Here is a 17,630-nt window from a genome sequence, read left to right on the forward strand (position 1 = left end):
AAATCCAAAACTCAACTCTTTGTATTTTTTTTGATGTATGGAAATAAAAAAATGTGTGTTGTATGTGATGTACTACTCTATATTATAAATATATGTATAGTTATATATTCAGTTCTGTGGATGTATTATATCTACATAGAATAAAGTAAATTGATGAAAAAAATGTATTTGATGAAGTTTTTTGGGGATGACTGGGGCGCAGTTGGAAATATTTAATTTTAATTTTAACTTTTTAAAAATTTTGCAATTTTTTAAAATTTTTCAATTTTTTAAATTTTTTAAAATTTTAAAATTCGAAAATTTTTTAAAATTTTAAATTTACAAAATCTTAAAAATTAAAACTATTTTAAAAAAATTGAAAAAACAAAAAAAATTTAAAGAATTTAAAAAATATTTTAAAAAATCTAAAAATCATAAAAATTTTTAAAAAATGTCAAAAATTAAAAAAGTTTTAAAAAACCTGAAAATTTTCAAAATATTTCAAAAATTTTTTTTAAAAATTCAAAAAATTTAATAAATTTTAAAAATTTAAATATTTAAAATTTTTTAAAAAAAAAATTTAAAAAAAAATATGAAAAAATTTATTTTTTTAAATTTTTTTAAAAAATCAAATATTTGAAATTTAAAATAATTAAATTTCAAAATTCAAAACGGTCATTTTGAAATTTTACATCCATCAACTTATTTCTTCTCTAAAAATTCAGCTAAAAAGATTCAAAATCTACATACCTATATGTGTTTGAACAGACAGTTACTATAAATGCATAAAGGAAAACCAGCATTTTTACGCGGAAATCTTTTTTTTACATAAAATTGAAAAAAAAATTGTATTCGCGAACTTAATAAATGATTTTCATGCATCATGGATTTGATTTTGGTGAATAATCAATATAACTTTACAGTAAATGAGAATGAAAATCATTTCCTTTTGTGTGAATTTAGAGAATTGTTAAAAAATATGAATTTGGATTTTTAATAAAAGTTTTTCTATATTTTTAAAATAAAATGTTTATAACAGTTTTCTAACTTTTTTATGTGCTTTTATTTGCCTTTTTTTTAATAAAACTAGTTTTTGTTTTTATTTCATAGAATTGCTTTAAATAATTTATAAATTTCCTAAACTTTTATAAAAATTTATTTTTACATAATAAAGTTAAAAATATTGAAGACAGAAAATCAACAACATGACTCGAAATAAGTGTCGCCATCTGTTGTATGTAAATAAAATTTTGTTGCCCACTTGATGATTTCTATTTTCTTGATCGTCATTTTGAATATTTTTTGACCGTTACACATAAATGTTTATTTTTTGCAATTTTTAAAATAACTAGAATTGTTCTAGGTATTTATAATTTTCAAATTATATAATTTGTTTCAAAATTATATCAATCCAAAATGAATATTTACAAGTTTTTTTTAGAGATATATTAAATATATTTGAATTCAACAAGTCAGATCGCATTTTACGCCTTACACTTATGCATTCTTTATTATTTATTGACAATTTCAACAGGTTCAACTTAGAATAATTCAAATATGCTCCTGATCAGAGAAACCCAATAAATCCTTTTAATGTCATGTTCGTACCACGAATAGCCTTAAACTAATGATGGTATACAAAAAGCACTTTCAAATTTTATTTGACATTTTTGAGACATGAATATTTTATATTAAAAAATTACATTGATTATAATAAATGAAGTGAAAGCAATAAAAATTCTAATTTTTCTTTTTTTCTTATTCTTTTTTGGACTTTCTTTGAAGGCACACTTGTCAAATTCACATAGTATTCTTTTTTAAAATTTCAAAAATTTAAGTAGTCAATTTGTTTAAAGTCAACAACGACGCAAACTTGTTTTTGCAAAATATTCGAAAATTAACAACACATCCTGATTGTGCAGATCTAAAACCTTCATTCTATACATTTCATCGTATGTGACGTTATTCAAACAATAATTAAGGGTATTACGGGTCATTTGGTATCCAAATTGAATAAAAACATTACAATAGTATCAAACAGGGACGTTCTTGCTTTTAAATACTCGACCTGCTTTAAACTCGAGGATTTGAGATATTTTTTATTGATTGTTAGAATACATCTGTCTGCAGATAGCGAAGTAAGAATAAGCTGTTGACAATACCTTGAATAAAATATTGAAAAAATTATATTAAATCCTAAAATACACAAGAATTTCAGAAACGACAAGGAGCATCTTCAATTATATAGATTGAGAAACTCAGAGAACAATTATTTAGGTGAGTATGCTCATTGTCTGCTAAGAATTATATTACCATTCCATACTGCTCAAGTGTAACTTCACCAAAATTCATAATTGTAAATGTTGCTGGTTTTTGAGCTCGCATCATGATGAAAATTAAGTCCTTTCTTAATTTAAAGTCACTAATCTGCTCCCATCCACATTCATAGACACTTTGTGCGATTCTCGCACTCAAATTTTTAATCCTCTGTCCATAAAGGCACTGCAGGAACATCGTGAAACATAAAACAGCCACAAAACTCAAATAAAAGATGACATGATCAATATTATCAGCAATTGAAGCTTCAAATGCCAGAAAACAGATTGAATATGAGCTCATGACGATGCTGAAGAAAAAAGAAGGTGAAAAAATGTCGTCCATTTGTGCTGTCAACTTCAAAAGCAGCTCATGTTCTGCTCTTAATTCTGTAAGTTTTGCCTTGAAATATAATTCATCAGAAAGTCCACAAAGATCATGAAATTTTTGACCCAAAATGTCAAATCTAGCCAGGTTAAAGGATATCATGCCAAACAGCATTCCCATATCCGCTATATTAATCACTTCCGACATTATTTCTGACCAATAAAACCATAGATAAACAAATGGAAATATTTCTGGTCTGGTTGCATCAATCGGAAAGTAAAACTTTGGGTCAAATTGACGCTGATTGAATAAAATGTATTTTAAGAATACTTTGATGGCCGAGAGAATCAGCGGAGTAGGCACAAAGACTGCATATCCATATTGAATTAGTCTAACTTTTTTGAGATACTTCAGCAGAGTTCCTGCATACTTTTGCTCAGTTTTGAATGACTTCCTTAAAATATCCAATATTTCAGCTATTTCTGATCGATTTATGAAGAATGTCGTGTAGCGGACAATAATCATCATAAATGTCAAAGTATAGGCAATTCCGAATACAATATTATAGGAACTGACCAGAACAATTGTAATCAAAGCACTGACTAGGACTGCGTTGAACACATTGGTTATGTAGAATCCAATTCTTTTGAATTTTTGCAGACTTGATTCAGGATCTTCAAAAATTCCGAACTTTAGCTCAATTTTCCTGAACAAAGTCATTGGAAATGCAATAAATGTGTCAACATTTGCTGGTTCAATTTTCTTGAAAAGCTTTACATTACTTCCATTTCTCAATTTGAAACATTTTAATATATTTCTCAATGACATATTTTGGCAAAAGGTTCACTTTAACTAAACCTTAAAATTGTAGCTCAAAATTTATTTTCAACTTTGCGACATTTGAATTCATTAAAAGTTTGACCAAATTTGAAACTGAATTTTTGATAAAGAGATTAAATTTGTTGATTAAAAGTTTGCTGAGAATATTTAGGTTTTATCGAATTTCTTGGTATTTTTACGTCTAATTTTATAAAGTCAAATTTATGAACAAATTCTTTTAAATTCCTACTTTGAATATTTCATTTCGACATAACTTTATTTCATTTGATTTAATTTACTTTGCTTAATTTGTTATACATAATTATGGAATGGATATGTTAAAAGCTTTTTCTCGTCAAATATTAAACTTCGTGTTTAAGTTTCTAATATGCAGCAAATGCAAATCTGTGACAGGCTGTGATTTTGATCCAAACCAATTCAGATTATTCACTTCATAATCTAATTTATTACTAGATTTTGGGGATATTTCAATTATTTCATAATACTCTAAGTGGGAGGGAGAGAATGTTACACAATATATGTACTTTATTAGAATTTAAAGATCCAAATAAATTTGTCTACAAATGGTGAAAAACGAGTAAGCTCTTGATAAAATCTGAAAAAGGAAGAATTCAAATTTAGATTGACAATTTTTCCACAATTTCTACAATTTTTGTTGACCAAGAAAATTGTAAAGTTTCAAATCCATGACAAAATATGGGCATTTATCGTTTGATAATTGTTTCAAATTACTTCATACTCACCGTTGCATACAATTCAAACGTTACATCACCAAAACTAAGGACAGTCAATTTTGTCACTCTTTGTGCTCTCATCATTACAAACAACAAGTCTTTCTTCAATTTATTATCAGTCATACTCTCCCATCCACATTCAATAACACCATATGCAATTTTTGAGCTTGTATCTTTTATCTTTTGTCCATAATAGCATTGCAAAAACATCGTAAATAATGTCAAAGCAATGAAATTTGAGTAAAAAAAGACATGATCAATTCTGTTAGAAATCGAAGCTTCAAATGCCAAAAAGCACATCGACACACTGCTCATAATTAAGCTGAAGAAAAATGAAAGTGAGAAAATTTTGTTCATTTTTGAAGTTATGTCCAAAAGCATGATGTGCTCCTCATTCAACTGCTTGACTATTCCTCTCAATAAGCTCTTGTCAGCTATGATTTTCAGGTCCTTAAACTTCTCAGCAAGAACCTCAAATCTCATTGAGATGCACGCAAGTATTCCAAACAATAAAGTCAGGTCCGAGAAGTTCAGGATTGATATGATTATTTCAGCTACATATACCCAAGTAATCACAAATGGATATACCTTTGGATCAGTCGCATTAAACGGAAAATACATTTTTGGTGAGAAAATTCGTTCATTCATAAACATGTAACGGACAAATGTATCCAAAAATGACAATGTAAATGGAACCGGGACACTCATTGAGTATAAATGCTCAAATCTTTTGTATTCCTTCATATATTTCTTAAGGATGTCTGCATATGTCATTTCACTTGGATATTCCTTCCTTAATGATTCCAATATTCCAGCAATTTCAAATCGACTGAAAAAGTACGACGTGTACCTGATAACAATCATCATAAATGTCAGTGCTAGGGATATTCCAAACACAACTTCATGTGACCGCAGTAAGACTATTATGACTAATGCACTGTATGTCAAAATATTCCAGACATTAAAGATGAAAATTGCCAACTTTTTCATCCTGACTGAGAAGCTTTCTGAGCCTTTAAGATGATCAAAATCTAATTGAGTGACTTTAAAGATCTTTGCTGGAAATTCCACAAACATATTTATGTCAATTTCATGATCTCTTTGAGATAAATCAAAGACTCTATTGCTACTTGGACTTATCCATTCCTTTAAATCGCGGAGGAAATTTTCAATCCTCATGTTGACTTGAAAGTCATCACTAAAGTGAGGCCAAATTGATGTATTTTGATATATTTGAAGAATTAAATTATATTTGGTTTGTTATGTCATTACTGGATGTAATATGTAATTTGAAATTAAATTTACGAGTCATTGGTCTAGACCTTAACATTAGAAATTTCATGTAAATTTTATAAAGCAATAAATATTATTTAAAGAGATTGAGATTGAGGGTTTATTTAAATTGCCTTGAATGTTGGTCGTTTTAATTGAATTACCCACGACAGATAAGGAGCATGCTCATGAGTACTTACTTACTCCGCTTTTTGTAAAGACTCATCACCTCCTTTGGTTTGCGTCTGAAACTGGCTCAATTGCTGGCAACCGCTTGTCTATTACCGATGCCAAGTGCATTACCATCTCTTTTGATATCAGCTTTCGATGGGTTCATGGGGCACCCTTGTGATCGATTGCCTTTTGTAAAATCAGATTTAAAGGTTTTATTGATTGGAGCTTCAAAAGATCTTCCAGAAACATGTCCAACCAAACCGAACCTTTATTCTTGGTACAATATAAATTTCTCTGTAAAACTGATGCAGTTTTGCGTGTCTTCTGCTTTTAGATAATTCATCTTCCTTCTTTGGTCCATAGACGAGATAGATAGATAGACAGAAAACTTACAAAAATCAACATGCTCAATTATTTTTATTGAGTAAACTCCTGAGCTTGCTCATTCAGATGAGCATACTGACAAAATCAGCACATACTTCACGAGTTCCAATAATTAAAACTTGCTAGATTTTATATTCATTTGTGAAGAATATTGAAAGATGAGCTTAAATGTCGGTAAACTCGTAAAATGCATCATGAAATTCATATTGGAACCGCTATTGTCAAACAAAATCGTTTTCAGGAATATTTAAAACTGTTTTGTGATTAATAATTTATTTAAATTGAAAAAATCATGAACTTGACAATAATCAAAGCAAATAATAATATATCAATAAGCCAGACAGGCATGTGTCTTGATTCACATTTAATATAGTTTTTGTAGGCTCATCACTAGAGTTAAAAAGAGTTTCGCTCCAGCCGAGAGTTCATATAAGGAAAATTTGGATATTTTTAGTTGAAATTTGACATTTTTGCAATTTTGGAACCAAAAATATGTGAAATTTTCAATTTTTAAAACCATCGCCTGACCCCTGACTTGAAATAAAAAGGCAATATCACTAAATACTTCAATATCCGTAATACAAATTTACCAAACATTCTCAAAAATATTGATTATTTACCCAACAATAAAGTAAGCTCAACATAACTTGACCACCTACATTGCTCAACATTATTAAGTATTCTTAGTCCACTTGTACTTAACTGAAACTTATGCAATTTATCTCCTTGTTAATTTGAATTTCCTTATTGGAATACAAAAAAAAGATATTTTAATAACAAAAACAGTAGCGGCTACTTATTTACTTTTCTGGTTTTGCATTACATTCATTTTCAATATTTAAAATTAAAGGAAATTTAAATTACGTTTGGCATTGTCTCTTGCTCAATATGTGACAGTTTACAATTCATCCAATTTGACTATGGAACGATATTGTGGTGAATTTGTCAGAAAATGTAGGAGTTGGTTGGAATTGTAGGAGATTTGATGCAAAAGACAGACACTAACTGGCCAAGAGCATGGTGATGATGATGCTAATGATGATGAGGATGGTTACGATGATTAGTTCCTCCTGATCCACTGTGAATCGTAGAGCGTTAATAAAGCGGTTGAACATGGTCCGGTTCCTGCCTAAAACGGAAAATCCTGCGAGAATCTTAATTTGTTGCTGTTTCACCCTAAATAGACTTGATAAACATGCTTATAAGTGTTGCTTTAAGCTTACTCTGTTCTGGATAACACGCTTCTTGTCTGCTAGTCGCTAGTTACGCTGTCAGGACGGACTGTCTTAGACACAGGCTCCTGTTAGACACTTCTGGCTGACATAAGCTGAAATTGAATTGAATTTGAGTCAAAATCAACCGTTACAGTGCCGTCAGGGCTATATTGCGTCTTATAGTTGATATGGCAATGCAGCAGTGTCCTATCGAGTATTTTGTGCTGTTAAGGTTTTGTATTTGATATCCTGATATAAGCCGTTAAGTAGATGTCACCATTCAAGCACCCTCAAGTCAATACGATAGCGGATTAATGCCTAATGACTACATTGTGCTACTCAGACAACTTTTGAAGATTTTTCCACAAGGGAAGGCCATACGTCACTCTCGGATCAGACTGACTAAACCAATCAAATTAAAAACTCTCCTTAAATTTCTTCAATGTGACTACTTCGGTCACTGCAGCAACAGCAGCAGCAGCAAAAAATAATGAATATGAAAATTTTTGCTTGACTTGCTGATCACGAGCAATTGTAACAAAAGTACAACATGCATCAGAAACGACATGATGCAGTAGTAGCCACAGAAGCATGTCGAAAGTGAAATCAAATATGAGAAAAATTTTCATCTTAATGATTTTTTTTACTTTACTTTACTTCTTCTATTTCCAATTGGATATGAAAAATATAAAATGTGCATAACAGTAGTAAACAGCAAATGACATTAAATGTCAGTAATTTATTGAATCACTCGTCTGCAGACAATTGTTACTGCTGCATCATCAGAATATTGGGAGCAGATCATGATGCAAATGTAACAATTTAATTTGGACGAGAAATAGAAAGAAAATTGAGAGATAAATTCAGTTCCTTTACTTCTCATTTTGTACATCACGTTTTGCATTTTCACAATTTATGCTTTATTTTTAATGCAAATCAATCAATTAGACGAGATTGTTAATGTTTTGGTTTGAGGCTTGAAAGTGAGAATTATTAGGTAACATAATGTCTTTGGGCTAATGTTAATTAAATGTTATGTGATCTTGTTAGAGATTGAAGTTCTTATAAGGTATGGAAAGATTGCTACAATTAAGTATTAGAGTCAATAGGGGCATGCATATAAATTCGTTGAGGAGGTCTAATTGGTAATTTTTTAATTTGTTGCAAAGGTTTGTTATAGAAATTTCAGTCTACATTTGGAGTTTGGTGTCTGAACTGAGTGAATTGGAGAGTATCGAGTCATATATAGGTGAATCTACCACTGTCCTCTAAGAATGCCTCTATGTATTAGTGGTAAGGCTAGATTCTTATCGAAGCCAAATCTCTCAATCATTGTATATATAGTGTGCTATTGATATGACATTGATTTCGACAATTCTGATGACATTATAGAGAGATACAGCAAACTTAGTCCAAGGAAGTCTCAAATATTGAAGTTTGAATCTAGATTGTCAGTTTTAAGCTTAAGATCATTCTAAATTGTTAGTTTTATGCTCAAAATGTAACTACATTGTCAGTTCTAACCTCATGATGCTTTTAAATCAGAGATGGGCAACCAGTCTGCTGAAGTTTTTGGAAATGATTAGCATACCATGCTCGTTTTCGGTCGAGGCTTACCTCCAAGATCTAGATTGTCAGTTCTATAATCAAATTCCTTCTAGATTGTTAGTTTTAATCTTGAGATGCTTCCAGATCAGTGTTTTCCAAACTTTTTTTGAGTTAAGGCACCCTTCGTATGTCTGATCTTGGTCTACGGTACAACAATTTGCTTGCAATTTGCACACAACTGCGCTGCGGCGTTCAATGTCGATTGTTGTCACTTCTAGATAGTCAATTTTAAACTCTACAAGCTAAAACCATAAAAAATCTTCAAAATTCACAATTCATACCACAAAATTCCACGTGCCGGATCATCATTCCACATCAACAGACACCAATTCACTCACAAAAGAAGACCCGACCGAAGAAAGTCCACAAACCATAAGAAATAAACTTTCATCATCCAGTCAAAATCAATTAAATGTCAGATGATGTCATGATTCGTGTGTACACAAATTATGTGTGTGCTCATTATCTTATTTATTAAAATGACTGAATATTCCCATTTTTAAACGAAGTAAAAAAAGACCGAAAATGGCCAAAGCATAAAGAAAATATTTTAATTGCGTTCATCTTTGGGTGGTCGGTCATTGAATGGTAACCATTACCGAATCCACAATTGCAATATATACAATTTGACATGAGAAAATAAAAGCTGAGCGAGAGAGAGATTCGAGTAGAAATGGGGAAATTAACTAAACTGACTAACTAAATAATATGCTACATGACTTTATGCAATAGAAGAAAAGAGCAAGAGAACTGGAGATCATGGAATGACTATTTTTGGTATCACAACACTGACAACGAAATGTACAAGAAGTTGTGAGGTATGGAAGAGTGTTTGTGGTGTGGATAGCGCATTTTCTGGGAGTTAAGGGTCTTAAAAGCAGCTTAGAGTCGAGCTGAAGTCAAGTTGAGTCGAGCTGAAGTCGGGTTGAAGTCGAGCTGAAGTCGAGTTGAAGTCGAGTTGAGTCGAGCTGAAGTAGAGCAGGAGTCGAGTTGAAGTCAAGCTGAAGTCGAGTTGAGTCGAGCTGAAATCGAGCTAAAGTCGAGTTGAACCGAACTGAAGTCGAGTTGAGTCGAGTTTGAGCTGAGTCTGAGTTGAGTCTGAGTTGAGTCTGAGTTGAGTCTGAGTTGAGTCTGAGTTGAGTCTGAGTTGAGTCTGAGTTGAGTCTGAGTTGAGTCTAAGTTGAGTCTGAGTTGAGTCTGAGTTGAGTCTGAGTTGAGTCTGAGTTGAGTCTGAGTTGAGTCTGAGTTGAGTCTGAATTGAGTAGAGTCGAGCTGAAGTCGAGCTGAAGTCGAGCTGAAGTCGAGCTGAGTCTAGCTGAGTCGAGGTGAAGTCGAGCTGAAGTCGAGTTGAAGTCGAGTTGAGTCGAGCGGAAGTCGAGTTGAGTCGAGCTTGAGTCGGATTTGAGTCGAGTTTGAGCCGAGCATGAGTCGGATTTGAGTCGAGCTGAAGTTGAGTGGAGTCGAATTGAAGTCGAGTCGAAGTCGAGTCGAAGTCGAGTTGAGTCGAGTTGAGTCGAGTTGAAGTCGAGCTGAAGTCAAGTTAAAGTCGAGTTGAGTCGAGTCTGAGTTGAATTTGAGTCGATTTTTAGTCGAGTTTGAGTCTAGTTGATCACACGTGCACAAATCAGACAATCTGCATCAACACAAACACTTTCCATCCATCAAATGCCACTGAAAAATGCTGCATTACAGCTTACAACGAAAGCATGTCGTTGACAGTTTGATAATGTCTTTCTCTCTCTCACTCATGTCAATGTCAAACTAGTGTATCGGGTAGAAACCCAATGCGGATATATTCACACCGTCCCATAAAAAGTCTCGCGGGTAGGCCAAGCTTCGCTTGGCGAATGTTTGAGGGATCAGGCTCCAGCGGGTAGGCCAAGCTTCGCTTGGCAAATGTTTGAGGGATCAGGCTCCAGCGGGTAGGCCAAGCTTCGCTTGGCAAATGTTTGAGGGATCAAGCTCCAGCGGATAGGCCAAGCTTCGCTTGGCACATGTTTGAGGGATCAAGCTCCAGCGGGTAGGCCAAGCTTCGCTTGGCAAATGTTTGAGGGATCAAGCTCCAGCGGGTAGACCAAGCTTCGCTTGGCACATGTTTGAGGGATCAAGCTCCAGCGGGTAGGCCAAGCTTCGCTTGGCAAATGTTTGAGGGATCAAGCTCCAGCGGGTAGGCCAAGCTTCGCTTGGCACATGTTTGAGGGATCAAGCTCCAGCGGGTAGGCCAAGCTTCGCTTGGCACATGTTTGAGGGATCAAGCTCCAGCGGGTAGGCCAAGCTTCGCTTGGCACATGTTTGAGGGATCAAGCTCCAGCGGGTAGGCCAAGCTTCGCTTGGCAAATGTTTGAGGGATCAGGCTCCAGCGGGTAGGCCAAGTTTCACTTGACAAAGGTTTAAGATCAAAGTTTCAAAAAATCGTGGTAACCATTGATTTTAAAATTTTGTATGAAAACGAAAGTTTTTTGCTTTTTTTGAAGCAACGGCTGCTCCTGCCACTCCCAAAATCTAATCAGCTCTTCTATAGAGCAGCACGGATCGATTGCAAAAAACTAGAAGTCTCTACGATGTCTCGTTATTGAGATTTCTTGCTGATTAACTTGTTTGCTTGTTTGCTTGTTTGCTTGTTTGCTTGCTTACAGAAAGCGAATTTTTCGATTTTCTCAGCAATGCCTCAACCAATTTCAAATCTGTTTTTTGATTATGGTGAGGAATTCCAGGCACAAACTTTTTGCTTCAGAACAAAACTTGCCATTGTGCTTAGTTTTGCTGAAAAATCCAAAAAACTGATTTTTCAATCTGAACAAATTCAATACATTCACACGTGAAAACGGTGTGAATATAAAAAGTCTACTTAAAGTATATATAAAAATAAAATCCAATAATGGCCATTTAAAGATAGAAAACTTGTTAATTGAGAAAGTTTATTAAGTCAAAATTAGCATCATCAAGCAGCATTAATGTTGACAAGCATTAATTTGTGATTTATACATGGTTAATGTCATAAAAATCTACAGGCGGTTAACAAAACATCTTCAATGGACCAAAAAGTTTTTCTTCTGCCTGTTTTATGTTCTTTTATGTAGTCAACAATTACAATTGTACATAGAAACGTGGGTAGGCTTTAGCTAGAAGCTAATCGCTGATAATGATCATCAAAATGAAAATGAAAATTGTTTGTTAATTCAGTAATGAAAGTAAAAGTTTGTTTTTTATTTATTTATTTTGTAAATGAAGGTCAAAGACTCTGGTCGTGGAAGTTTTTTTTATGATGGGAAAAATTTTGTTTGGATTTTGTGGAAGTTACAAAGAGATTTACTGCATTTTAAATGGTTAGGTTGAGATTATCTTTATGATATTTATTTAGTGAATTATTGCGAGTGTTTAGCTGTTTTGTGGTTGGCTGTAAAAATGTTTTATGGCTGTCGCTGAGCTCTAGATTCATTTAAACTCACTGCGTGACTTCTTGGTCAATTTGCTCAGTACTTTATCCTCTAGTAAACCGAACGATAATTTTGTAATTAGTTCAAAATACAGATGACTTCATCTTGGTATATCCGGAGTTGAATTCATACTTAGACTGCATAGCACCATTTACATATAAATTATTCTCTAGCATCAGGAGCGTTTTCAAGAAAGAGAAAATTTTGGGTAAATTTTGAACATTTTATTTTTGAAGGTCTGGGTCAAGTCTGGGTTCAAGCCCAGGACTGAAAATATTTCTTTCGGAATTTCAATGATTTTATTCATTTTCATGCAAGTTTCTAACCTAATTTAAACAGTTCTTTGAATATTAAGACTCAAAGCAGTCCAAAAGAACTCCAATAGTGCCAAACTTAGAAGTGTCCCGATTTTTTCCTAAAGTGCCCCGATATTTTGCATAAATCCTCCGGCCACCCTATACTAGACTGCATAGCTAGTGTATACTATATAATATAGCTTTGCATCAGGAGCGTATTCAAGGGATGGGGTCTTGCTCTCCTTGATAACTCTAATATCCAGAAATTATTGATGCTTTTTGAAAAATAATATAGCTCTCATAGTTAGTCCAGAATTGCACGAATCGGTTATTAGCTTGCTAATCGATCAGAAAACAAAGCCGGACTCTGATTCTTTACCGGATTTTGTATCGATTGACTCGTCCGATTCAGGTTAATTTCCCTTATTAAAACTGCTCCTGACACACATTACAGGCTCTAATTATGCTTCTCATTAAATTTTTAATTCCAAAAATTGCAATAAAAGCATTCAAAAAATGCATAAAATGTACTTTCTGCATTTTCATAAACCTTAATTCCATTAATAACTTTACATAATGCAGGAAAATAATCCATAAGTGCAGCCTTACAAGCTGAGTGACATTAATACACTTTAATGAACTTTTTTTACATCCACTAATCCATAAAAAGAAGTTTTTACGTAAAACTTTGTTGACACATATTTGCTACCATCCAATAAATTGCCGTAATTCCTTTAACATGCTTGGAATTTTTTTAAGGCTTTTTAGCTGCAATTTAGATAGCGATTTGTCACTTTGTCAATTAAGAAAAGGGACAAAATTTCTCTTGGGACATGAAAATTGCGGTAAGTTTTTGGAATTACCAATTGTGCATTTATACTTCAAGTTAAGTACATGACTTGCTTGACGGCATTCATAGGAATCTTCATATCACATGCTACCCACCCACTCTACCCTTTAACAAGCCTTAAGCATTAAAATTTCCATAATTTCTCGCCATTTTAAGCATGCATACATTGTACCGACATTTGTAAGTCACACGACAGTCTGCAAATATTAAAAAATATTGTAAAAATTAATCAATTATGTTGAAAAACTATTGCATTATGTCCGCACATGTGTAGATTGCTTTTAAAAGTGCAAGAACAAATGCATTGCTGCAATTTCTCATATTTTCTGCCTCTGCAATTCTTTTTACACTTGCGACATTGCCGCAAAAAGCATTTGAAGCTGTTAATTGTGTAACCCTATTGTGTAACCCTAAGTATGGAGGAGGAATTTAGTGGATTTTTGCTGGAATTTCGTGGATTTTGGATGAAAAACGATGGTCAATTTATGGAACATAACCTAAAATTCACCCAAATAGCACAAGTCAGTTAATCGATCCGAAATTTGGTATTAGACCGGCTTGACTCTTGCGTGGTGTCAATTCAAACCGATCATAGTGACTTGGGCATGATATCAGATTCAAACTGGTCGATGTGACTTGGGAATGTTGTCAAAATCCAGTATCAAGTCAGAGTCAGGCCTGGGATTGAATTTCTGAATGATTAACAAATTTCTGCTATTTTGGCAATAAGAATGTGAATTAATATGGATTATTGAACATAAAATTGCAACTCTAAGTCAAAATTAACCTCAAAATCCATCCAAACTCCCCACAAGGATCAAGATAACCTCAAAAACTTAAACAAACTTAAAACTTTAATTTTATTACAATGAGAAAAATTTACATACAGTAAGTACCTACATTAAGTGGCAATATCTTTTATTGCTGTACGCTATAAAATGTGTTTATGCAATTATTATATATTATATTAATTTCAAATAAATATCTTATCGTCAAGTTGAAATCATCAAGTGTAATGTTTGTATTGAAAAAATGAATTTGCTTTGTGCTGTTTTGAGATTTAAATTTGCGTAATAAAAATAAAAGTTTTATTTCTGTTTTTTTTCTAATTTTTCCCACACTAGAAATAAAAAAAATTGTTAAATAAATCTGTTAAGTGAGATGTCTTGGGGTGCACCGGGTGCTTTAATGACTGCTTGTCGCTCAAGATGTTAAATAAAATTGCAAAAAGTTTCAGAAAAATTAACAAGTAAATAAAAAGTCTTATTTTGAGGAGTTTTAAATTTTAATATTTGAATGTTAAAATTCAAAAATTTGAATGCTTTATAATTTAAAAATTTGAAATTCAAGATTCAAAAATTCAAAATATTGAAATATAGAAAATTTGAAATTTAGAAATTTAAAATTCAAAAAAATTGGAAAACTCAAAAATTAAAATTCAAAAATTTAAAAACTTGTAATTTAAACTTTAAAAATTCGAAAATTGGAAAATAAAAATTCAAAAAATTTGGAACTTAAAGTTCAAAAATTTGAAATTTTAAACTTAAAAATTATTTAAACTTGAAATTTAAAATACAAAAATTTTAAACTTAAAGTTCAAAAATTTGAAATTCGAAACTCAAATTTAAAAATTAGAACTTTGAAAACTTGAAATTTAAAATTTAAAAATTCGAAAATTTGAAATTCAAAATTCAAAACTTTGAAAAATTAAAAAACAAAATTTAAAAATTTAAAAATTTGAAAATTTTAAAGATTTAATTTTTTTTATTCCAAATCTGCGCCTTTACCCTTCAAATTAAATCTCACCTTCACTTTTCAATTAACGTAGATCTTTTCGAGATTATTCCATAAAAAACGGAAATTTTAGCCATAAAACTATGAATGAATTTTTGAAGGAAAGAAATAAATTTCTCAACACGAAATCAAAACGCGATCGAGAATCTAAAAATCTAGTAAGTTTTTTATGCAGCTACGACATTAAAAAAAGTTAATGAAGCTATTTATTTGCCATTCCATGCAGTTTTAGCTATAAACATTATTACCATTTATTTAAGTTTTGTTTGTGCTTTTTTTCGCAAGAATATGCAAGAAAAATCACGACAAATTTATGTAATGTTCAGTTGCTCTACTGCATTTTTCAAATAACAAAAGTAAATTTATTGTTCAAATGTGCATTTATTTAAAAAAAGGTAAATTAGAATTAGAAAATTGCAAAGTCATGAAAGTGCACGCAACATTTTTTTATTTATTTTTTCTCATTATTTTTATGGCAAAATCAAAATCGCAGTTTTATGCAGGGTTGGAATTTTGGATTTTTTGGAGAACATTGAGGAACTCCTGGAAAGAAGCTGTCAATAGAGACAGCAAACAAACTTGAAAATTGCAGTTTTTTTCGCTGTCAAATAGAGACAGTACTGCATTTGGTGTCAGTAAATGGCGGACGGAAGTTAGCGATAGAACCAGCTTTAGGCGTCATCTGAGGGAAACTATGAATCACAATTGAACTGAACGGCCAGAAAATTAAATAAGTAAATCGAAAATTCAGGAATTCAAGAATTTAATAAGAATTTTATTGGAAATTAGACTTAATTTCGACTCAATCGAATAACAATCATGTTCTTAGCATCTGTTGTCATGTCCTTAGTTTAAGTGATGCTCCACAATGATTGATAGAATGTCTATCAATTTCGAGTGAAACAGGCGTACTGTCGATCAAGAGCGTACCGAGATTATTTTTAATTTTTGTCTTGAAATACCCTAGCAAATTGAAGAATTTTGTCCAAATTTGGGAGCTTTGCTCGTTAAATCCGCCCTCCCCTCTTTGGTTAAGTACCTGCTGCCAACTAATCACAATCTGCTCCAATAAAGAATCTCCCCAATAGTGAGGCATCTTTAATTTTTGACGGCATACCTTGATGGTTAGCCTAGGCCAAAGCTGCTTACGGTACACGGTTCATGACATTTTCTAATATTTCCAGCTGCTTATTAGTGTGCCGCAGGACACAGATTGCCCACTACTAATCTAAATCCTGACCACCACCTCTGGAATGAAAATGCAAACCCCAATTCATCAGAGAATTCAAAAACAAAAGCAGGAATGTAAGTCATGAGCACACTTGAATATCCAAAATTAAAGCATAAGATATATTTCATGCTTTTATGGAACTGCTAGTCAATTTGATGTGCTCTAAAAAAAGCATTTTTAAATGAAATAATTCAATTAATTTAATTAAATAATTCTAAACTAACTTTTTATCTGCTTATTGGAAATATTTTTAACAGAAAATTGCCATAAAAGCTTGAATTTTGCACTTGAAAAATTAGACGAATGTGCTTGTTGATGTTGAGATGTTGATGATTTGAGATGTTTTGATGGAGATTCTTATAAGTGGTAATGAACTGAATATGTCTTATTTTGGAGATGCTAGGTTAATTGATAAGTACACAGCAAGTACACAGTTAAGTGTCTATCTGATTTTAAGAATATTTGATCATTTACAGCATACTTTTATTTGCTAAGTAATTAAGGTAAGTTGTTTGGATATACAATTAGGAATAATTGATTGATTGACTTGTTGGATCTGGTTTGAGATCAAGAACATCTCAATAGTTAATTAAGTAATTTAAGAAAATCAATTTTAGCTGTTCAGACCTTAAGATCTATAGCTGCGCGGTATTTTGCGTTTCTTGACTATTATAAGTTTAACGAGTGAGGATTCGTTCCAGGTCTCCCGCTCAAAACGTAGACCTACAGATTATTGTGGGATCCGATCCACTATAGCCTTCAAAGGGAATCATATTTTGTGGAAGTAAGTAATTGGGTTTCATATTTTATTTAGAAATGGAATCAAATAGGCTTGGGGAGAAGTTTCATCTAATTTTCGACGAAATAGCGGACGTAGCCAAATTTTGACACACGAAGGCAGAAAAAGTCAAACGCGAACATTTCACAAAAATGTTCATCAAGTGCATAGTCAGAAGCTTTCTGAGGAGGTTTTGAATATTCTTGTATGAGTTGGATATAGTTAGAGGAGTTTTGGGAAATTTTTAATGTTCTGCTCCCTACCCCCTTTGATGAGTCATCTACCTCGTGATTACACCCTTGATAGTCACCTTAGACAGAGCCTTCCATGGTCATATCCCAATATCAGCCAATATTACAGACACAGTAGTCATAATAAGTCCGCAATGCTTGAAAA

At 32.4% G+C, this 17,630-nt stretch overlaps 1 protein-coding gene across 1 annotated transcript; it reads right to left on the bottom strand.

The window, feature by feature from the left end:
* Positions 1-2,283: 2,283 nt before the first annotated feature.
* On the bottom strand, positions 2,284-5,375 carry LOC139087541 (odorant receptor 85c-like). Its single transcript, XM_070636376.1, has 2 exons — positions 4,206-5,375; positions 2,284-2,481 (listed from the first exon to the last, which is right to left on the bottom strand). The coding sequence occupies exons 1-2, from the start codon at positions 5,373-5,375 to the stop codon at positions 2,284-2,286; spliced, it is 1,368 nt and encodes a 455-aa protein (XP_070492477.1).
* Positions 5,376-17,630: the final 12,255 nt, after the last annotated feature.

This window comes from Chironomus tepperi, unplaced genomic scaffold (assembly GCF_022539635.2).
Source record: "Chironomus tepperi strain 1889 unplaced genomic scaffold, CSIRO-AGI_Ctep_v1 contig_127, whole genome shotgun sequence".
Classification (NCBI taxonomy): Eukaryota; Metazoa; Arthropoda; class Insecta; order Diptera; family Chironomidae; genus Chironomus; species Chironomus tepperi.